The sequence below is a fragment of the Sebastes umbrosus genome, chromosome 13, assembly GCF_015220745.1.
Source record: "Sebastes umbrosus isolate fSebUmb1 chromosome 13, fSebUmb1.pri, whole genome shotgun sequence".
In the NCBI taxonomy this organism is placed as follows: Eukaryota; Metazoa; Chordata; class Actinopteri; order Perciformes; family Sebastidae; genus Sebastes; species Sebastes umbrosus.
Window position 1 is genome coordinate 8,175,760 of NC_051281.1, and position 23,891 is coordinate 8,199,650.

Here is a 23,891-nt window from a genome sequence, read left to right on the forward strand (position 1 = left end):
CTCCTCGTCTTTTCATTTCTGCAGCATAAATACCTCCAAACAACACCTCTTTCTGCTGAGTGGCAAAAATAATCTAATCAAAGCTGAGGTGCGGAAAGGATCTAGTTTGGTGATAATCATCACTGAAGTGAAAACCTGTTTAAAATAAATTACACACTCACACAATGTGTGGAAGAACTGCGGAAGGAAAAAGCGATATAAGATGTGATTAAAGCAAATTAGTCTGTAAATGTTTAATGTCTCTATTAATTTTGGCGGGTTGAAATCTCTGCTTTGTGCTGCTTCTCCTTGCAAGATATAGTATTTATATGAGAGGTTTGATGTGGCATAGTTCTGTCAAGATTGGGCTCAAAGCCATATTTAAAGTTCAAACTGGCACCTAACACAAGCCTTAGAAGAGATAAAGAGATAAAGAGAGAGATAAAACACACTATAGGCCTACAGAAATACCTTCATACAGTTATTGCACATTGCTATATGCACCTGAATATGTCAGCATGGTTCCAAATATACAGCAAAATTCATCACTATTAAATTAGCAAAATGAGCGAGGGAGCTGCAAACCATCCCCTTCACTAAGATGGAAAAAGACACACACATGCTAATTAACTAAGGTCAAGAAAACAGACTAATGAAGTTCAGGTTGTAATGTTGTGTTTTTATTTTGGAGAACTCCTCTCTCTTTGAGGCTTACAGTGGTTCCAGGGGAGTGTTTTCAGGGAGCACACCTGAAACTTCAGCCACAGGTCTCCAGCTGATTTCACTTTGCTGGTTAGGCTGAACCAAGTGCCAGGGAAGAGAGAGGGGAGTGGGGTAGAGGTGTTTGCTTGTTAAGTTGCTTTATGTTTAATATTTCTTCCATTTATCATGCATATTATTTCATCTGTATTCATTTGTTATTGTTGTATATGTAAATATTACAGTACATCGTACATTAAGTTAAATTGATTGTGGGAGTGGGGATGTGCCCTTCATTGTTGGTATAGACCACAGGTATATATGCCAGATGGGAAAAGCAGTGTTGTGTGAGTTTGTGTGAGAGAGAGGGGGGAGTCAGGTTGAGTGTCGAGTCAATCCTGGAATCTGCTACATGTGTTACCCAGTTTTGTTGACCATCCCCCTGCTAAAGCTGAGCATACACTGTACGATTTTAGCCCGTTTCTAGCCTGAATTTTGAACCGCACAACTCATTTTAGAGTCGGATAGGATTTCAGCATGGTCGGGCGTGTACAGGGTGGACCGAGGACCGATTAACTCCTCCCAGTTCTCTCTGCAAAATGGACAAGCCATACCGTCTACGTCTTCCTAACCCACCTGCGAGTCCACATAGGCCTCTTTTTTTTAGACGTTTCAGCAGACAGGATGGCACAGATGATCAAGGCAGCACATATCTGCCTTGTTAGCATTGTGACCCGTACAGACCTCTGCTGGCAAACAAACTGGACCTGCCTCGGAGCTTTCAAACAAATCGTTGACAACTGTCCACAGCCAGAACGGTCCTCAGGTGCCGACGGGCCATGTTTTTATTTTCTATTTTACACGTACAGCGTGAGCACACAAATCGTGAGCTTTGGCTTCACATCGCAAACAATCTACTTGTACAGTAGGAGTAGGAATTAAACAACACATTTCTAAAATCAAACAATGTATGCCCAGCTTAACCATTGGTGAGGGTTTGTGATTTTTGGAACTTGTAAAAACTTGAGCTTTGAAAAAATCCTGGTTGGTCTGCTGCTGCTCACTTTTCCACCACTCTCGCTTTGCACCTCAATCCTGCTGGCTTCCGTCCCGGTTGTAAGGATCCACCACCTCAAAACCTTACAATAAATCTCATCACCTCACGTCTCATCAGACCTTAATAATGCACATGGAAAAAATTAGATTAAATAAAAACATGAATGTTTTACATTTTATTTGAATAGTGTTTTGAATGTGACTCACACACGGTAGTTTTACGTTAAATGAAAATGCAACATAACATCCAGATATGAAATGATTTCTGAAGAATACAAAAATGAAGAGCATAATGAAACATGAAGCAAACATGAAAGAATGTCTTTAAATAGATAACAAATCGATGTTAAGTTGTTTGACACAAACACAATAGTTGGCCAAAGACGGGTTGCTTTATGTAGTTGCCACTGAAATGTTTTGTTGTTTGAAAAGCATGTCAGCATGATTACCATGTACTGTATATTTATGGCCCTTTCATAACAAGTGTGTGAGAGTTTATGTTGTTGTTGATATCATTCTAATATTAAATACATGTGAGCTTTTCACAGAACTACTCTCATTTGCTGAAATAGTGATCATCCAAATAATAACTTTGACTATATGTCTTGCAACCGCAAAATATGAAACTGTGGGACCTTGTTCATACAACTGGATTCAGGATCAAAATGTATTTCTTCCTAAAATGCTTTCGATGAATATTTCAAAAATAAATTTGACTATAGTCTCTTAAATGCAATGCCAAATTCACACCAGTGCGGCGAACTGCCATGCAATATAAAGCTGCAGCGGCCGACCCCGAGTTCAGCGAGCTGCGGCCGTTTGATTCTGCGGGGAAGTGCGGCCAAACAAAAGTTGGGAAAAGTTCAACTTTTACTGGTGAAATGCGGTCAGAGAGGACCTGCAACCAATCAGTAAACAGATCCTGTGACTCCTGGTTCGTGTTGACGTATGTTACAAAACACCTTTTTCCCGCCTGAAACACATGAATGTCTCTCGGCCGCAGAAAAATTTAATTATTGCGGCGAAACGCCCTTCGCCGCTGCCTGGTGTGAATTCTGTGTAAGGATTACTGCTAACTGCTACTGAAAATATACTGTATACCAATGTTTTTTTTTACTTTGGAATTAAAATTATGTTGGTCTAGTTGAAACGTTACTAAACAAAGCTACACGCACATTAATCATATAAAGTGTTTGGGAGATATTGCCCACATTACAGCCATCCTAAAACATGTCACTAATCAAGGTGGTCGTTTGATTTTGCCCCTTCAAAAAGCTGTCATATAGAAGATATTGAAAGTAACTATGGTCAAGCCAGCTCTGAATCATGATCGCCTCCTGAAACACAAACATCACCAACTGTGAGATCAGATCAAAACAAGCTGAACCTGAACACTCAGTGTACTCAAACAGCCTTATCAGAACAAGTGGAGGCAATGTATTATTATAGTTCAGTATACTTACTGTACATTGGTAATAAAACGTAAGTGTAAATGAGATGACAGGTTTATGGGAAACATACTTCCTCTGAAAAGGAACAAATAAAAGATCTTGTCTGCCTCACACAGAGACAGAGAGTCAAAGAGCATGTGTGCTTTCAATAACCAACATAATGCAGTTTAACGTCAGACAGCAACTTGAAGATATAGGCCTGTATAAAAAGTACTGTCAACTGAAGGATACGGTGATAACTGGCCAACCTGTACAAACACATACTCAACACTTTCTCTCTCACACACACACTCACACACACATATGCAAATACAGTATCAAACGAAAGCTAACATCCAAAGTGCATTATTACATTAGCCCTGTATATCATAACAGATAAACAAAATACATTATATACATTTTCTCGATACCAAACAATGTCAAAGGTTGCTCTTTTGGTTTAATAGAAACAGACAACCGCAAAAAGGTTTTATTGCCAAGCTATTGAGGAAGTCCGCGGCAGCCAAAGTGCTTCTGAGAGAGATGGAAGTGAGTAGTCTTGTCATCATATCTTTATATAAATAACAGTCTTTGCTGGCAGGCCAAGTCCACACCTGCTAAACATGGTGTTGACAGCTAGCATTCTTCAAATATGATAATGTGATACCATTTCCCTTTTTTTGGTATATGTTTGACGAAGTAGCAGAAAAAAGAAAGTCAAGACCAGCATCTCTTTGTATTTGGTGTGTGATATTCATTTAAAGGCCACAGTTACTGTAACTGAGAGACAGATATATATCAACCTCTATAAAGATTTGGGGTAAAATGTAAAGATGCTCTGATTATTGCTTATAATAATATTATATAGGGCCATAGTGAGATCCTTAATCTTTCTATTGATCCTTGATCGTTCGCTAAACCCCTCAAACAAACAGCAACTGGCCAATCATAGCTTGGCGACCGTAACAGGGCATGGCAGGTCTGTCAGGCTTAGGGTTTCTCCACATGCTGACGTCATGTAAGAGTGATGCTCTGCATAGTTTGCAGGGCGGTGTTTTTCTTTTTTAGCCTTTCCAAAACCCAAAACACAAGAGTATAAAGAATAGTTGCTCCAATGAAGGCTGCAATTGTACTATTGCCCAGCTAAATAGCTTACTACCGGTAGGCTACTGCAGTTACATCCAAGACCAAGGATCATTTGTTTAGCTAACTGTCCCTGTTTTAAAACAAGACAGTTGGAGCTCATCAGCTACAGCTGATAAAATCTGCCAGTGACAGTTATAACTCCACTTGGCAAAACTGAAGCCTGCTTTTGTCAATCTCTGTCTGAAATCAAGGACCCATTGTTGCAAAAATTACTAAGAATTTCAGTGGTAAATCTTGCGCTGTTATTGTAAACTGTATATGTGAGAATGGGAAGCTGCACAGGGGTATTAACAAAGGGAGACGGGGCTTAGCAAACGGTCAGTTGGGGAAATTCCATAACCAAATCAGGCGCATCAGCACAAGATGAAGTCTGAAACTCTTTGGTTTTAGATGGAAGTCAACGTCGAGCTCTGTTGTTGAACTGGAGGTGGAAGTGACACTAAGAAACCTCCGTGCATACTGTAGGTCCTCCTCTTTTGTTGAGATGGGAAATACAAATTGTCACATTCTTTGGTCCTTTTTCATACACAAGAAAAAGAAAAATAGGTAGTTCAGAAAGAAACATTTCTCTATATGACTTCTTTTAGTCCCCCATTGCCATTGTTTCCATGTGGTTGCATTTACTTTCTGTACCTTTTGAAGCTTGGCCAGCAACTCTTATGACTGTCAGAAATTCCTGGGAACCAAACAGCCAGAACTGGGATCAAATACTATATGAAATGAACATCTTTGGGGCATTATCTGAATGTGGCTGGTGCAAAAACGGAAACAAAAAGGATCACCATGAAAATCCAAACCCTATCCTTCTTCCACACTAGCCAAACTAAAGCAAAAACCTCAAAATGTAACAGAAGTTTATTATAATCAGCCAAGTCGTACTGACTGCTGTCGACCTCAGTTCATCAGTTCATCAGTGACAGAGACTAAGCTCTTTCCGGACCAAGCACTTCTTGCACTGGACCACACAACACCAGTGGAAACGACACAGGCAGTTCTCCTCTAGCACCACCGTTTCCTCCCGGTAGCCGCGCTCGCAGCACAGCAGGTCGCAGCCGCTGATGTCCATGGCTGTGCTGTTGCACATGCGCCCCCGTGTCCCCAGTGAACCAGTTTTCCGATTTGCGAGGCAGAAATCGGGCGACTCGTCAGAGTAGATCAGATCCTGCTTATCCGGCGGCTTTATGTTCTGGCCGACGGGGATCAGGGTCTTGCCGTCGTTGCCGCCCATCACCTTGGAGGCGCCGTTGAAGCGCTCCAGCAGGCGGTCGCCCACCTCACGGAAATGAGGCATCTTTTTCCAGCATGTGCGCAAGGTGCACGAACCCGACAGGCCGTGGCACTTGCACTCTGTCCGCATGTAGAGCTTCACCGCCTGGTAGTGGAGGGGTGGGTGGGTGTCAGAGAGTTGAAGGAGGGCAAATGGGGGATAAATAAGGAGAAAGAGAGAAGGTTGATCAAACAGAAAAAAAGGGGACAAAGGAAACTTTTTTAAACTTCTACCCTGAAGTGAAGCAGGACTGCTTTTTGACTAAATGACAAGTTCCCTAAAGAAGTAATTAACTGTTGTGTTCTCATGATATATCCCGGACAAAGCCACTGGATCACACACGCACACACACCTACACACACTGATAGATAGGTAAGATAAAAGCAGACGCTATTCAGAAGGAATTTAACTCCCCAACCCCCCTCTCCCTCCATGTTGCCTCTGGCCTTCCTACATCTAACAAGCCTTGACAACAGATCATTCACTTATACTGCACATAATTAACCCATCACACACACACACACACCTGCCCGCTCACACACACACTTGCAAAACGTGTGTACAAGTGCACACGCGTGCTTGCACATAGACATTTGCACGCATCACAGCACGCTTATTTCTCAACCTCTAGGCATTTGTGTGCAGATCTCTCCTTTTGTTCAAATGGTTTATTCGCTAATGCTACAATTGGACCATGTCCCATGATCCTCCCCTCTCCTCTCTACCTGCCTTTGACCCCAACCAAAGTGAACTTTGTAACTCTGAGTTTCGGTTGTGCATGTGTCAACATTTCTGCAAGTGGGTGTAATGCACACTGAGACGAAACACTGACAGCTAAAAAAGAAAAAAGTGATCTGGAAGATTTACCGAGCTATATTTCAAATGAACGTAATTAACGTTGCTACTTTATCTCCACTCTTTCGGTAGCACGTTGTCGAGGCCATACTTCACTCGGCGTCCATACGGCCAACAATAGAGGAACTTAAAACTTGTACAAGGGGCTGTGGAAACGTTAGGAGCTACCTGCCTCGGAGGCTTGAAAACAAAATGTGTGGCACGCTCTTGTTTTTGTGTTTCAGAAACCTGATTCTTGTTAGAATATCAGCTTACGCCGCTACACAAATATGGCTGGGGGCGATGTCTTTCTCTTTTGCATGTTCGTGGAATGATGGAACATTCCACAGGACAAGCAACACCTCTGCTGCTAAAATCTTTGAGTATAGTGAAATATCACGCCTGAGTTCAGCACAGTAGCGGTTAAAATACATTTGTTCACACATTACAGTTATGTTTAATGTATTTCTAACTAATTCAGGATGGAAACAGAAACTGCACAGACATACTGAGGTATTAATTCTGAAACTTACCAGCCGCCCGGCCTCGTTGTTGTGCAGGTCAACGAGCGTCCTGATGTCACTCTTGCCCCTTCTCCTCTTGGCATCCATAAACTGTTTCGACTTCTCATAACCAAACTCCACATCATCTCCGCATCCCCCCCACTCCCACTTGACTCCATCCCCAGGGGGGGAGGAGGAGGACGGCCTCGGAGGTGCTCTGTTCCTGGTCGCCTCGCAGCCACACTGCAGGAGGTCTCCCATGCTGCAGGCCTGGGTCACGGCGTGGGTCACACCGGCCGCCGTGATGGCATAAACAAACGCCGTCTCCCGGATATCTATGGTAAAACGGATAAGCAAAAGAGGGGTTTTATTGATTGGTTCCCAAGTTTGGTTTGCACATAAGTGCCCAGAATGCAAGATACACTGATATCTGATTGAGAAATCTGTTATGATTTCACCACAGTTTAAAGGAATAATTCATAATCCAAATGCAAACTGGCACGCCATCTCAAAATACAAAACAGAGGATTGGATTCAGCATTTTAATTATGACATGCACAACATAAATACCTCCACATTACACCACACCACATTCAGGGTTGTGTTAGGTAGACGGTAACACCCAAGTTGCAAAACTCTTGCGAGATAGTTATGGTTAGGATAGGTCGTCAGGCAACAAGTCTCGCAATAGTTTTCACACTTTTTTGCAACTTGGGGGTTACCTTCTAGACACAACCCACATTCAGACATCTGTTGATCACACTCATACTCAATCAATCACTGGATAACAACTGGGGGGAAAAAGAGAGCACTACAAGTGACAGAAGCTAGTTTCCATCCATCCATCCATCCAACCAGGCATCTGCCTCTCCATCCAGTCAGTTCATATGGCAGCTACATGGAACAGGATAAAAGCACCTTTCTCTCAATCCTGGTCCATTAACTACGATCTCATTGGATTTGTGGTGCTGAGAGGTCGGCTATTTCTCCCTCTCTTGTACACACCACAGCTGCTGGTTTATTTCGGGTGCGAAGCTTAACACTCCTGTCTGAAGGCATGTCCAACCACAACTGCAAATTGATCGTCTGTCCTCGCCGGTGGCTCCAGCATCGTTCTCACTCTCGGCTCAACACGTCTTTATCCTCAGTTATTGCAGCTATGAAAGAATCTCAGAGACCTACCGGGCTGAATGCCTCGTCGTAAATATCTTATGCATTCTTTGTCCTCTTTGTCCAGTCGAACACTGGCTATGAAAACCTCTTTCTTTGATGGGAAATCTTTATTGATGCATAACAAATCTAATATCAGAAACCTTCCAGATCTTTCAGATCAGTTTAAACCTCTGTGTTTAGCTACCGGGATTAAATTAAACATTGCTTAGGAACATAATAGTAACAAAAAGGAAAGAGCTGGTGATATTTGAACTGATGCTACTAACAAGTAGCCTGATAAAGCCTGATATATCTTATTCCTTTTTGCCATAGAACTCCCAGGAGAGCGCTGTTTATGTCCCATGCGTTAAGTTCATTTTCACATTACATTCAGCTGTTTGTTCGTGTCCCGCGTTCACAACGTTCAGTTACATTTTTACAAACGTAGTAGTTTTCAACCCAACCATGTAGTTTTTTCCTAAACCTAACTAAGTGGTTTTATTGCCTAATCCTAAAATGACGCTTAGGGGCGTGACACAGCGTTATTGATGAGACAGGATGATAACTTGCTGCAGCGCCACAGAACTGAGACACAGATTAATGCTTTGCTGAATTTTGCTCTGTTCACAGGATTTGTTGAAAATAAGACTGTCAATTTTGCCTGGAAACAAGCAAGCTGTGGGAATTGTTCAGGACATTGATGAGTCAATAGCAGGACTCTGCCTAGATAGATGAGGAACTAGGGACCGAGCATATGCATGTGTGTGTGTGAGAGAGAGAATGTGAGGGAGAATAGCCACTTAGCGATCCATTGTACGTGTGTGCGGAGACTAAGGGAAGGACTTTTAAAGAGCTGGAAGGCGGTGAGCGTGCAGTCACCACCGTCAACACTGCCAACTCCATATCGCATGATTCAGTGAATGGGATTCATTAGGAATGGTAACACACACACACAGAATGGGTGGCGTGCGACGAGACCTGCACACCCCAGCGCGCCGTGATATCAATACCAGCTGTACACCCCAACACCCAGAGATGTCTCCAACGCAGGCAAATCTGTGTGCATTTGTGTGTCAATGTGTGAAACGTATTGTTTTATTAAGGATTAAAGCATTTATGACTTTTCACAAATAGTCTGCGTGTCTAATGTTTTGTGTGTCTTATTTTGAAGCCTAAATCCTGTGGATTTTTGATCTCATGGTTTATTTGGGATTTGCTGTGGTTGGTGGCAGATTAACTAAATCACTTAATGTTATTTGTGTGTGACTTTATATGTGCACGGTGGTGCATGATGTGCTAGTGTACACCCTGCTTGCGGCTCAGTTAAGACCACACCTTGCAGCTCCTGCTGTTCAGCAGAAATGGGCTGAGATTTTCAGGAGCAGCAACATACTCAATTCAAGATGTGTCTTCTCCAAAACCTCCCTGGTTCCGTTTAGAGACACGTGTGTGAAATCGGCACACAACTCAATATTAATACAATATGGAGATAGCAACAAGAGCTGTGTCCAAACAAGCTATGAGCCTGTCCAGATGTCCTCAGATGCACTGGTGGAACACCGTATTTAACATCTGCACGAGGAGAATGTCATGTTGATAGTCGTTTAATTCAAGCAAAAAAGTACTTGAATCTGAAATTGTTATTGTGGTTTATTAAAAAAGTAACCTGGAGTTGAATATCATCCAACTAAAAGCTGCCAAACCACAGAGCATAAGAGGAAATAAAAGGTTGATAGAGAGATAAAACACAGCGATACAGAGAGAGGAGTATTGTTCTGCGCAAAAGAAGCTATCAAAAATCGGATGATTTGAGGCACCCTGTTTCATATTTTCCTCGGAGACATGAATTCCAAACAAATTCTACTGCCACGGCGGGTGTCTGGGCCTGTCTACGTCTGCTTCTAATTCCAGAAAGGCCTTTATGCAGGAATTAGCACATATTCTTTTAATACTCTGACTCTCAGGACATATGGGATGTAAAAGCTGAAAGTAGTTCGATATAAAATCACAACACAGTTCAAATAAGCATAGTTTAATACAACATATATTAGTTTTCTTATAGAGAAATGTGTTCATTCTGAGGATCATCTGTTTTAGTGGATTTGGTGACACCTACAGTGACTGTTGCTCACATCAGGTGCTTTTTCCAAAGACAGCGAGGACACTAGGAGACTGCAATGCATCCTGCAGCATCTAGTCTACCACAAAGTCTTTGGACGAAGTTGTCTGTTGTGGCTGAGGCTGACTGTGAGCGCCATCAAATTAGATGTGATATTAGGTCATCACCAGTCTGTAAATGTAAAGAAACTATGAGCTAAGTTAACTATTAGTTGACAAAAGGTAACAAGTGAAAATAAATATGACATAATGTACAAGAAAAAACCATGTGACAAAAAATAGAAAAACATCATATTGTCTGGCAAACATACAGTACAGTGGATATACTAATTTACTTCAAATATCAGTTAAATACGAGAAAACGGCAAGTGTAAAGGTGTAAACATGTGTATATACCTGTCTCTACACCTGTGTGTCTACCTGTGAAAATCATTAATGAGAAGACACGATAGATGACTAGTTAAGTTATTTTGCAACCAGCCCAGAACAAGAGTCCTTTATTCTACAGCAGAACAATACTCCACACACACACATACAGTACACAATCTATCATGACTTTCAAAGAGCAGCAACATCTCTTATGTGATTACCAGCATCACTGTACAGTATGCTGGCTGGCTCAAACTGCCAGTCATGACCGCTCCGGGGTCTGTATGTTATTTAAACACGGCGGAGATCAAGGAAAAGATGATGATAACTACCAATTAATGACGAGATTAGACCTTGTGTTGAAGCTGAATATACGTGGAAGGTTTATGTCCAGAGGAGAGAACATTTCAATTCCAATGCAAAATGAGTTGTCATTCATCATTGTGTCGACATGTTCATTCATTCGCACTTTTTGCAATAAAGGTGCGAGATGGCAGAGTTTCAGTAATATTGTGAAATCAACTAAAACCCCTATTATACACACACACACACACACACACATTTCCACACCTATCTCCCTCGGCTTCTCTCTCTCTCTTCAAGTGGCTTCATGCAAAAGTGTTCAAGTCAAAAAGCAGACGTGCACCATGCCAAATGAATGTCTGTGTGTGTGTTGTTTTAGCCATACAGCTGGAGATATGATGTATGCAATATCGTGTTCATAATCTAAAGCCTTACGCATGCATGCATACTGGCTGTACAGTTCTCATACAGAATCCCTTCTTATCTCATTACTCCACTGACAAGCTTTACAATCAGACAGATGTTGACATACAGCAGCCATGTCTCTAGCTAATGAGCACACCACACGACACAAGTACTGCACGGTTTGAACAGTGGGTGAAGATAGCCCGGAGGTGTTTTTGCAAAGTGGGAAGCAGAAAAGGACGTTTCAGCCGGATTGGCTGTGTTCCCAAACACCCTGTGGCTTTGTTTTCACTGTACAGTTATAACCCTAACACAAGGACACAATGGAATATTCTTTGTCCAGGACGTCATCACTACCACGTACTTAGAGCAGCATTTAGACTATATGATAATCAGGTGAGGTTAACACTCACATTAGGAACTGATGCATCTACATAAAAATGATTTTGGTCTGAAACATTTTCGTCATAGTTTACTGTGAGAAAGTGCTGGTATGATACAAACGTGGTTAAGAGTGACACACACTCTACCAGCCCGTTTTCATTCCCAGGGCGTCAAATACCGACGCTTTGTCACGGCAGTCGGCGTTAGAGACCGACATACAAGGCATACAAGACGCACCGAGCTTTGCATCAACTACAATGAAAGCCCATACGCAGCAATATTATTAAACGCTCAGGGAAAGTGCGCTGGGAGTGTGGTGATGTAGCTTCTAAACGAAAAGAGACACCGGGCGATCAGGTAGGGGAGGTGGATGAGTCCAACAAACACAAGGCTTTCATCCAGGAGACCGCTGTTCATGTCCCATGCGTCACGTTAAAATCAGCTGTTTGTTCGTGTCCCGTGTTCACAATGTTCAGTTTCATTTTCACTGTACAAACGTAGTAGTTTTAAGCCCAACCATGTTGTTTTTGAGAACACATTGATTCTACAGCTAAATAAGGCAGAGATGAATGGACTGAAAGAAGATTGCAGCAGCTTTCATTAGGATTGTCTAATTTCTCTACAAAGAAAAACTCCTGTCATTAAAATAATTTGAAAGAGTCTATTATCACTTGAGGTCAATGAGGTTAAGTAAACCACTTAGGGAGAGTGAACATTAAATACAAAGGCACTTTTATTTTGACATTTACTGCTACTAGTTCATGATAAACAGCCATTAAGAGCAGATCCAGGTAATTGAGGACAAAGGCTTCAAAACAGGGGAGCACTTTGGCTTCCCTTATAGACAGCCAGGAATTTATGATTAATTGCTAGTCTATCCTCTACTGGTAGATTCTTGTCCTTCTCTCTTCCTCTCTTCCTTGATCTGTCTTTGTGTCTGCATTCTTTTTTCTCCTTCTGTCTTTTTCTGTCAGAGAGCAACACCGGCAGTGTCAAATGAGATAAGAGGAAAAAAACATACTTTTTAACCATATTGTCAGGTTCAGCTACACAAGTTACTGACATATAATGTAAACTTTTCTGATGATGTGAGGCCACATGGTGTCCTTTAATGTGACATGTTATCCTCAACGGTTCATATGATCTCTTACAAGAAGTTATTCCTCATGTTTTATTTCTCCTACGAATGTCCAGCAACACGTGTAAATGTTTGCTTGTTACAATGCATACAGTCTTTTCAAAGTAAACTTCTGTCTTCGAAGGAAACAACTTAGTTCGGTTTAGAAAAAAAATTGTGGTTTGGGTTAAAATAACGAATTGAGTAATAATAACAAATAATTGAATGTTGACTTCTTAAAGGTACAAACAGCGGCCTCCTTGGTGAAAATTCTGTGTTTTTTGACCCACCCAACCACCTCAACCTCCTCTCTACGCGGCGTTTGTCGCTCTTTATGCTTCCTGGATTATACACGAATTGAATGCATTACTACGAACAGTGTATGAGAACAGCCTGTATTATTGAAGATGAATGGTCCAGGATATTTAACAAATATGATGTGAAAATGTAGGCGTAACTCATGTGGTTTAGAGAGAGGATGCTTTCAAGGAAGATTCTGCATTTTGAGTGGCTATGTGTTCATTAGCTTCATATGTGATTTAAAAAAAAAAGATCTTATCAATTACAATTACACAGAACTGAGAATAAAAATTTGATATCCTACATTTGCTTTCTGAGCATAAAAAATATAGTATATTAATGCATTAATGCATATAATCAGATTTCTGACTGCAACATACAACACAACTAAGTTTGTAAATCTGCAGTGTTTGGATCAGGACAGACACTCCACACAGTTCTTTTCAAAAACTGTGTCTTTACAAATGATAACAGACGTATCCTAGGGTATGGACTGACTGTAGCAGCGCAAAGCTCTAGCTCAGAGGTCTTCTATTTTGATAGCGGGGACCAGGAAAACATTTTTGACAAACAAGAGATTAACAAGATTTGCACTTTATACATATAAATGTTAAATGCGTACAAACACGTATTTCGGATGTCAACTTTTTCTTTCCAGTACAGGAAAATGTTAAAAGTTTACGTCACAGTCAAACGGCATTTTAAGAGTTTTGTTCTTCCTGAAGGGAACTTGGATTTTTTTTCTGTACGCTTACGCCAGGAAGTAATCATAAGTTTTCCAAAATGGGAAAGTTTTGCATCTTTGATGTAAAAAGTCCAGAAGATTGAGAATAACAATTCAGTATTGACTGTTATATAATGACATGGAAAATGAATATGATTAAAATGTCATGTGCTTCTTCCTTGAGACATTAATGACAGGCGAGCACAAAACTTCAGTATGCACAACTTGTAGGAATGAGACCCAAAATGGGTTTAATAACATGCTTGACACATTCGTTGTATATTAATATCGGTTATTCCCTGTTTGTTGACTCAACACGGAGATAAAGGCTCTCTGTAGTAGCAGTCAAAGAGGAGACAGGCAGCTCTCTATGAATCTAATCATACAAGAGAAAAACCAACACAGTAATTGGAGAAGACCCAGCGGTGCCCCAACATCAGTTATATTACAGACTTCAAAGAGCTGGAGGAAGATGTTAAGAGATCTTAAGAGAGATGTTAAGAGAAAAAGGCAATTTTAGCTGATCATTTCAAGCGTGCCCAATCTGATGAAGAGGAGAGTCAGTCAAGTGTGAATACGTCTGGTCTGAAATACAACAGCTGCCCTTGTCTGTTGGAGGGCCATCAGACGGGGATCTGACCTCAAGTTGATGTAAGGCCGTCAGCTGCGGTCGTGAGGTCGTGGGTTCAGATCTTAAGGTACTCACGGCTGAAAAATGGGACATGACAATATTTTTAATGTGTTCTTTAAAAACCATGTGACAGGCTTTTGGAAGGGCTGATGTGGAGAGAGCCGCAGAGATGATTATGGGAACTTCCCATCGTAAGTCTACTGTAGGTCAAGGGTCAAAAATCCATAGCACTGAGTCACATGCAAGTGTTTTCAATTTTAACGAGTGGCTGAACAAATCCAAACAACTGCTATGACCTGTTTAACACAATTTGGTTGATGCTCAATATTTTGGAATATATGCTTATTTGCCTTTCTGGAAAAGAGCAAGATGAGAAGATCGATACCAATCTCATATCTGTCCATTCAATATAAGGCCACAGAGCCAGGAGACAGTCAGCTCAGCTTCACAAAAAGACTGAAAACAAAGGGAAACAGCTAGCCTAGCTCTGTCCAAATGTAACAAAATCTGTATACGAGCGCCTCTAAAGCTCGCACTAATTGACACGTAATATCTTGTATACAGTATATTGCTGTAACCCCAGGAATAAGCACCCCAAAATGTTTAACAACTATTGCTTTGAGTAGGTATAAATGGCACTCCATGCTCAGCCTGGTCTCACCAAATGGCGTATGAATAACACAGTAATTTGTAAGTAATTTCTAGTGCAGTAACAACGCCTTTGTTGCTTTTGCCGTGTCTTGTGTACGACACATAATGTGTACGCTCAGAGCTAGTGACGTAAAATAAAAAGTGAGAGAAACTGCTTATGGTGGGCAGGAGGGGAGGTGCATGGGTCCAACAAACACAGGACATTTAACAAGGAGACTGATGTTCATGTCCGAAAGTGTTTTTGAGTTATTTTGAAGTTACATTAGTGACGTTGGTGATGTGTTTTCAGGTACTTCTGTTACATTGCTTACACACATATTTTACTTAGTTAACATACTTATTTTAAACACAACCAAGATGTTTTTCCTAAACCTAACTAAATGGTTTTGTTGCCTCAACATAACCACGACCATTTCACGGTATAACGACGTGGCGTTAAATGACACACGAAAAGCAGTTTCACAAGCCTGTGACGTATAAATGACACACAAAAAGGTTGCATTATCATGACACGTGGAATGTCCTTAAAATGTTCTGCTACAGGAGAAGAAGACAAACACATTCCTCCCTCACTCACCTTGCTGCAGTATTTTGCCAAAGTACTTGTTGTGGCTGGTGCAGTTCCACCGGCGGTACCTGAACTGGTACTGGCACTCTCTAACGCCCAGCCTGGCTCCTTTGGCCACCTCGCTGACGATCTCTGGTTGAGTCTGGCACAGCTCAGCCTGCTTCCCCGCTAGACGCTTCGCCTTCCTGCAAATGCTGTTGGGGTCCATCACCAGCGGACTGCCCACCGCCCTGGAAAACATTTAAACAATGTTAGAGAAGAGAATAATCTCTCAGTGACACCATATCAACAGCAAGTTCTCACTTTTCTTATTGGTGAGCGACACCTGTTAACTTAGACGCACAGTAAACAATGTGGCTGCACTCATCAGCAGCCACAAACCAAATGCAAGCATAGTTTTCTCTGTGGCTGCTAAGCCTGCCAACTCTACCCACCACTTCTCAGCTGTGGCGACAATGTGCTTCTTGAGACAGGCACGTGGGAGACAACAGAGCACCGAGGTTCCCAGAAGCATCTCGGCTCTGACGTCAGATTCGCCAGTCTGCGTTTTTGTTATTGGACTGCATTCGGGAGAACTGTGTGGTCCTCACAAAGTTGGAAGTGAAACAGTTGGACGTCTCTTAACAGACAGGCCGTGTACAGTTGATCTTAATGCTAAGTTGATTTTGGTAAACCAGAGGGCAGACTCTCTAGATTTCCTGATAAAACAGCCTCTCTGGAGATTTTTGGAGCAGTTAAGAACTTCACCGCTTTAACCGCACATATCCCTCGAATCAGCGCTGCTAAAACAATTCCCAGATTTAAATGAAAAATATACATATTATGTTACTAAAAAGAAGAACAAAAAATGAATGTTTAAATGTGTGGCAAAAATAAATCAAGCATGTCTCGTGTAGTGCAAATATTTAAAACATTTAAATATATATACTGTACATAAATCTTGTATTTGATGAATACAGACCCTGGACCTCCTCGATAGCTTTGACAGATGAGTGTATATAATAAAGATAAATAGTTTATTCTAACTCTTAATGGGAAAGAGGGGCTTGGCGCTGCCACTTAGAAGCACTGCCAGCATCTGTGGCCACTTCAGTGGCATAAAAGGAAAGCGGCTTTATGAGATGACTTTATTTCCATTCTTTTCCTCGTCTCCTTGGTTTAGCTGTCCCCCACTCACCCTCTCCATGCTGCTAACTATGTACATACAATTCCTTTTCTCACATCAACCTTTCATTTAATCCATCAACCTTTCATTTACTCCATCTCTCTCTCGACTCTTCTCCACACTTTAAATCAGTGAATCTCAGCAGATGTGATTCCATAGCTTTTACCATGAAATAGGAGTCAGAAGGGGTGTGCACGACAGAGAGAGGGAGAGCAAAAGACTACCTCATAGGTTTTCATTCAGCCTTGTCCCTGTTAATCGCACCGCCTGATATCATTCATCTGCTTCGAGAGTTTGTTTTAAGAAGCAGAACAAACACTCTCTCCAATCCCCTCTCCTGGCGGTCCGATACCGAGCAAGACATGTGCACACGCACGCATGCACATTCAACCTTGCACACTGCATTTTTGAAGGTTTTGAAAATTTATTTTTATCTAAATAAAGCTATTTATATGACAGACTAACATGTCAACACGTGATTGAGTGAAAACGTCATTCACAGGGAATCTTGTGTCAGCCAAACACATCACGGAAAGGAAGGCAAACTGACAAAAATACTGTTATCCAGCAGGCCTTCAACATGTGATAATGGCAGACAGCACGGATTACAGTTATGGTTTCCTTGTAATCCATTCTAATAATTCAATTTGTCCGAAGATTAGGGGGAGTAAATGTACCTAATCCTGCAGCATGAGCCATGATATCTGGGGTGCAATGTGGAAATTCTAGTAAAAGATAATAAGTGCATCGACACACAAGCATCTGAGCATGCATGCAGAGTCTACACATGCAAATATGTCTGTATACAGACTCCAGGGACACCCACGCTGCATTCCTTCTATAATTATTGAGAGTGTATTGACAACATCGCTATGGAAACAATGCCGTATTTTCAATACAGGTGTTATGTGTGTACAATTCGTGCGGAACTGTACGTGTGTATGCGTGTGTATGTGTGTGTTCTCCTCCAGTGTGTGTGTGCGTGTGGAAGTCACACAGATAATGAAATCACACAGACTGTCTGTATGTGTTAATTAGCAGGTACAGGTACTTAGCAACGCACACTAACTCTCAACAACCACTCATTATATATACCCACTGCTATCGGGCTGTGTGTTTGTGTGTGTGTGTGTGTGTGTGTGACAGAGAGAGAGAGAGTTGCATGCAAGTGTATTTCTATTCAGTATGTGTCGATCTTTATGGATGTGTTATATTTATATATTTATATTTGTGTTTGCTTGTTTGTGCCTCTGTGTGTGTGTGTGTGTGGTGTGTGTGTGAGTGAGTGTAAGTGAGTGTGCGTCTGTGCTTGTGCGTGTGCACGTGCCAGGGGCAGCGCTGGGAAGCCAGCTCTGTCAGCAGCTCACAATAGCCTGCCTGGTTTTTACAATGGGAGGTGTAGAGTTGTAAAACTAGTGAATGTACTGGATGAAGTTTGGATGGATTCCTGGAAGCAAAAGTCAGAGACAGTTAGAGAGCTCTAACAACGAGAGAGAAAAGTTTCCTTATGATCTTCTGATCTACTGCAAAGTGGGCTGGTGAAAGAGAAAAAGAGAGGTTATTTCTGGTGGAAGAGCAGATGCAACAATGATTGTAAAACAGCAATTTTTGTATGCACTTTTCCCGAGTGTTGAAAACTGACCGATTATATGTTAAAGAAACATTAATATAATGTTTTGCTTTCTCTTTGTTCTGTTTACATGTTTGATATCAGCACTGGAGAGTAGTCCTGGAGATTTCATAATGCAATATTAATATGTAGAATGGACTTATCTTTATCAAAAAAGAGAGAAGATACTGCTTACACAGATATACATCTGTGTAAGCAGTATCTTCTCTTCTTTTTCTTTCATATGCTGCCATCTTCTTTTTTCTTAAGTGCCATATGATACAAGTTAATTAATTTCAGCAGCATCTTCTTAAGACTGAGCAGCTGCACAACAGTTGCAAAAGGACAATGGAGAAAGACACTGATCAGAGCAGAGACATGAGCAATAGCAGGACTTAAAACTGGCTGCATGCTAATTACATAGCTGACCTTTACTTAAGTCAAGTTATGTGAGTTTTAACAATTAAAACAGATATCAAAGTGAGTACGGATTAAAGTAGGTACATAAAAGAAAACTGTGAAACCCCAGTAGGATGAAATCATCCCTTCATTTTGATTGAAGGCTATTTTTATAATCCCTACGGTACTGTCTTCAATATAAGTTTAGAAACAAACGGGGCATGATGGGGGTAGAATGGGAATGTGGTCTGAATCGGAAGGTGGAGTGAACTGAGGTGGAAAAGCGCATTGCCGGCGATACAGTATACCCAAAAATGGGGTGCAATAATTGGATAATAGGATGACAGTAAGCGCCCAGCATTCTTGCCCTTGTTTGGAGATCGGTACATAAGAGTGTGCATCCCTGCGAGGTTGAATAGGATACTGGAATCCTTCAACGTAGAAACCGGAAAGTGCATGTGGCAGGTGCAAAGAAAAGCAGAAGTCTTTAATAAATTGATCACAACTAGGGTGGCTTAAGGAGGTTTATGTGCACAGTGGACATGACTAAAGACGTCAATCTACTTTTCACTTCTCTGTTTTGGTTTTCATGGAGCAGAAGTGGACAAAATGGTGCATCTTGAACTGTATACTGTATACTGTACAACTATTGGCCTGACTCAAATCCTTCTAGAAATATCTCATGTTTGTCTTCTGCTCGGTGGCCTTCTGCAGCCTCAGCATCTACTGCATCATATAAAGATGAAAGTGACCCTCTTAAAGCTCAAATACTCAGAACGAGATGCTTCAGGTGGATGCACACATACACATGCAGTTTGCACACAAAATCTTGCATATGCAGTATACAGTACCCACAAGCAGACTCATTCACTACTGTGCAGGCATGCACAGAGATAAAAGCACACTCGGAGAAGGAATTACAAAGCCAGACAGTAATCAGATCCTGTTCGTGCAAAGTGCCACTGTCATTTATGATACATCTCTTGAACAGATAGCTTGGTGCAAAACACCATCCAGGACGTGCAGTCATTGATATTATCAGGGACTTTAAGGAAACATTGTCTCGCATGAATAGTTCTTCATGATGATAAAGTCACAAAACAGAGACGGGGGGTCATACAGTGAGAGATAAAACAACACAAAGCAACAATAATACCCAAATAAAAAGCAATGATAGCAGGATAATGCTACCACCTGCCACAAGCTGTTCAAACCTTGCTTAAAAAAAGGCTTAAAAATTCTAAATAAGATCATATTGGTAATTTGTTTTTACATTAGTTTCTGTTTTTTCATATTGTGGCTGTAAATTGGGGAAGAAACCCTGAGGTTTCATATAGAAATAGATGCCTTATTCAGTGTTTTCTGAGCCCAGAGGTGGGTCAGAAAGAGATTAAACGTTGGTGCTCAGAGCGACCTCAGGTTTCATTAAGGATCTCACGGCACCATAGATAAAGTGCTGTACTGTACGGGGCCCTTCTTTTTTTTCACTCCGCCCACGAATGAGTGAATTTCATCCCTCCTTAATCCCTCAAGTATGCCGGAGATGAAGACAGTCACGACAAGCGCTAGTCTGAGACGCCACAGTGTGAGAGAGAATATGAAAAAGAGTCAAAGAGAGGCAGCCAAAGAGAGGGTGTTTAGAGATAAAGAGAGATGGTGAGGGGGTTCAGTGTGGAATGAGATACAGAGAGAAAAAGTAAGGTGATTAAGAAATGGAGATGAAAACCAAAACACGTGTAAAATTTGTCTGGTGTTCCAAAGATGAAAAATGGATATGAATAAATTCAACAGCACTTTGCCAAAATCCCTGCAAGGACGGTGTGAGAGGGTCTGTGTGCCCTCAATAACTGCTTCTCTGCCTTCCTGACCCTGCAGTCTGGGACACGTTGATCTCTTTCAGACATGCTTGATCATGTTGTTTTTGCTGATGTAAAACATGGCTGAGAACAATGCAGTTTGTCTCAATAAAACGTTTCAGCGCTCATAATTTGTAATGCAATGCGCCCAATTTAAATAGTAGCAATAAAGTGTGACCAAAGGGAAACCAACACCACCAAAGCAATTACACAGAAGAAAAACATTCATTTTGTTCTGTTGTAACAACTTGGTACAGTGGCACACCCAACTGCACTGCCAGCCAAAAGATACAAATCGTCCAAGAATGGATGTATTCAGTTGAAAAGTAGAGGTCGGAAAGGTGCGTGGATGTTTGTGGGGCTCTATAGCTTTATGGAATATGGAGAGCAGAGCTAAGTTGATATGAAGGCTGGTGCTTTTTGTACCACATAGACATCTTAGGGTGATTTCACATCAGGGACCCGGGCTCGAATCAGAGTACAGGCGAGAGGGTCCTTAAAATATACACAATAGTAGGTGATAGAGTTGGGCGATGTTTGTCATTTTATTTAGCTAATTTGTTGTTCACCATTTCACGCAGTATGACAGATGATATCAGAAAACTATGCTAAAACCGGTACAACGGAAACGTGAAAGGTAAGAAAGGACTCAAAACTCCGCAGCAACTCCTACTTTACGCAGGCAGCTTGATGTTAGCTTGCAATGTTACACTTACATTTCAAGCTGCCTTCTGCCGACCCCAAAACTGTGAGAACTGCTTTTGCCCCTGCTTTTACCCTTTGCCCTACATATCTCTGACACACTGGAACACATTTAAAGTATGAATGCCCACAAAAATGCATGCATGCTCAAAAACGCAGACACACACACACACACACATACACACACACACATAAACACGTTTAATTCAGTTCTCTCCCTGATGCCAAAACCACATCGTCATTTAATCTTTATCTGTGCCCATCTCCCTGGTCCTGATTACTCATCTAGCTTTTCAGACCAGGAGTGGAGCAGACAAGATAAGATCTGTTACAATGAAACTCTCCTCTGGTGATGATGGCGGTTCTGACTATAGAGCCTGTCTGTGTGTGTGAGCGTGTGTGTGTGTGTGTGCATATATTTTCCCATAACGGTATGACTGAGTGTGTGCATTTGTGCATTTCTGAGTGCATGTTAAACAGATTAACCACTGGGTTGGAGATGTATTTGGACTGACACACACATAAACACACAATGCAGAGAGCTGAAACACACACAAATGCAGTGTGTGTGCACCTGTAGGCCTGTGGCACGCTGCAGGCGGGCCGTCGGCCAAACTGGGGCTACGACACACACACACACACACACACACACACACATAGAGCAAAGCTGGCCCTGTTAAGCACTGCAGTCAAAAGCAGTATAAGAGAGCAAAGACATTCCTCACCCCTCTGAGTCTGTGAGCTGTGCTCTCTGCTCTCAGGCCAAATGATTAGAGCGCTCTAATCAGCAGAGGCTCTGAAAGGACAGCTATCTCCCCGCATTTCATCTCTCTCTCTCTCACTCTCTGTCCATCACTGCAGCTCTCTCTCCTTTCCTTCAGCGACAACCTATCTGTGCGATAGGTATTTTTTCCTTCAAAAGACAAGTACGGCTAAAGACACGCAGAGACACCGAAGAGGAGCGAGCATGAGACGGACAGAGAAAGAGAGATGTATGATGGTATGTCCAGCAGCTTTCAACAGAGAGCATCATTGTCCTGGCAGACTGGGGAGAAACCCACAGGTGTGGCTTCACCCTAGCTGCACCACAGTCGGCCACTGTGTGTGTGTGTGAGTGTGTGAATCTGTGCACGAATGTGTGTGCGCGAGTGAGCCGGCGAACAAGTGAGTGAGTGAAAGAAGATGACAACGTATGTCAGTGGGGATAAAAAGGAAGTAGCTGATTCCTTCGCGTTGATTCCCTTAATCCACCACAGCTTTATTTAAAATGAATGTCCCGAGTCCTGCCGAATGTGCTGCCAGCAGAACGCTGAACACATGAACATCACAGAGATTGAATATATTTTTAAAAAAGGTAGTCGGAGCTTTTACAAATTAAGCTTCAAAAATCACGAAGTGTTATTTATTTTTTTCATTCCTTCTTACATCATCTCTTCCAATTGATCACAACACAGATTAGGAACCTCGTCGCAAAAAAAAACGAATTATGCTTTGGTTGGTAATAATGGTAGAGTGATCTGTAAAGGTAAAAAATGTACAGTATTCTATTATGGTACTGTATAGGGGTGTAACGATACATCGATCTGGATCAACAATCAATGATCAACAATCCAATATCGATGCAAAGTGAAAACATTCATACATATCATCGTCTATGAGATACGCCTTTATCTTGAAATTCACATCTGTGTCACCATTTCGGTCTGAGCGGTCCCTCCTTACCAGTAATATAATTATAAAATCATATTTTAGTTGCTCTTTGTGAGTTGATATAAATGTAACTGATTGTGTTAAATGGATATATATCATCTCATATTGATAACAAGGCCCCCAAATTGAATCAAAATCGTATCGTGGAAGACTTTGTGATATCAGCAAGTATTGTATTGTTGTCCAAAGAATCAATATTTGTAAGATTTACACCCCTAGTACTGTATATATCTTATATTGTAGGTATTTTTATAAATATCTTTCTCTTTTTAAATTGGATTGAGTCCTTCTAGATGACAGGATTTTACCAGATTTTGCCCAAATATACAAAGTGTAGGAAGGCAGTGTAAATGACTGACCCCTTTAGGGACATTGTTTTTCCATCCACAGCTGGGTCACAGCACAGTTCAGCTACAGACCAGCAACCCTCTGGCTAAAAGTGACTTGTCTTTGTCAATACTATGCCCTCCATCCACACTGAGGCGGAATTTTTTCTTATCTGAAAACTGAGCTTTACGAAAACTGTCTCCAGTAACCCCATCTCTGAAAAATCCGGTCTGAGCTTCTGGAAAACGATCACAAAATTCTTCAGTGGGCATGTTGCAGTAAAGTTACGAAGAGTTAACGTACCTAACTTTCTCTGTGATCAGTCATTTGAAACGTCTATAATGACGATCAAGCGGCACACATTGTCACCAACCTGTATCCCTGTTGACTGATTTTGTCAGACGACTTTGCAATCATAAAATAGTGATTCAGTGTTGCAGTGCAGGGGTTTCTGTAGCATTTTTGCGCCAAGATCCAATTACTGTTT

General features: G+C 41.5%; 1 protein-coding gene across 1 annotated transcript in view; it reads right to left on the reverse strand.

The window, feature by feature from the left end:
• Window positions 1–1,897: 1,897 nt before the first annotated feature.
• The window catches only part of wnt6b (wingless-type MMTV integration site family, member 6b), a 24,652-nt gene continuing 2,658 nt past the window's right edge, over window positions 1,898–23,891 (reverse strand). Inside the window, exons 2-4 of the mRNA XM_037788807.1 lie at window positions 15,646–15,866; window positions 6,945–7,249; window positions 1,898–5,682 (exon numbers count right to left, since the gene is read on the reverse strand). Of these exons, the coding sequence (XP_037644735.1) occupies window positions 5,221–5,682; window positions 6,945–7,249; window positions 15,646–15,866 (988 nt within the window). The 3' untranslated portion in view covers window positions 1,898–5,220. The remainder of the gene's footprint in view (window positions 5,683–6,944; window positions 7,250–15,645; window positions 15,867–23,891) is intronic.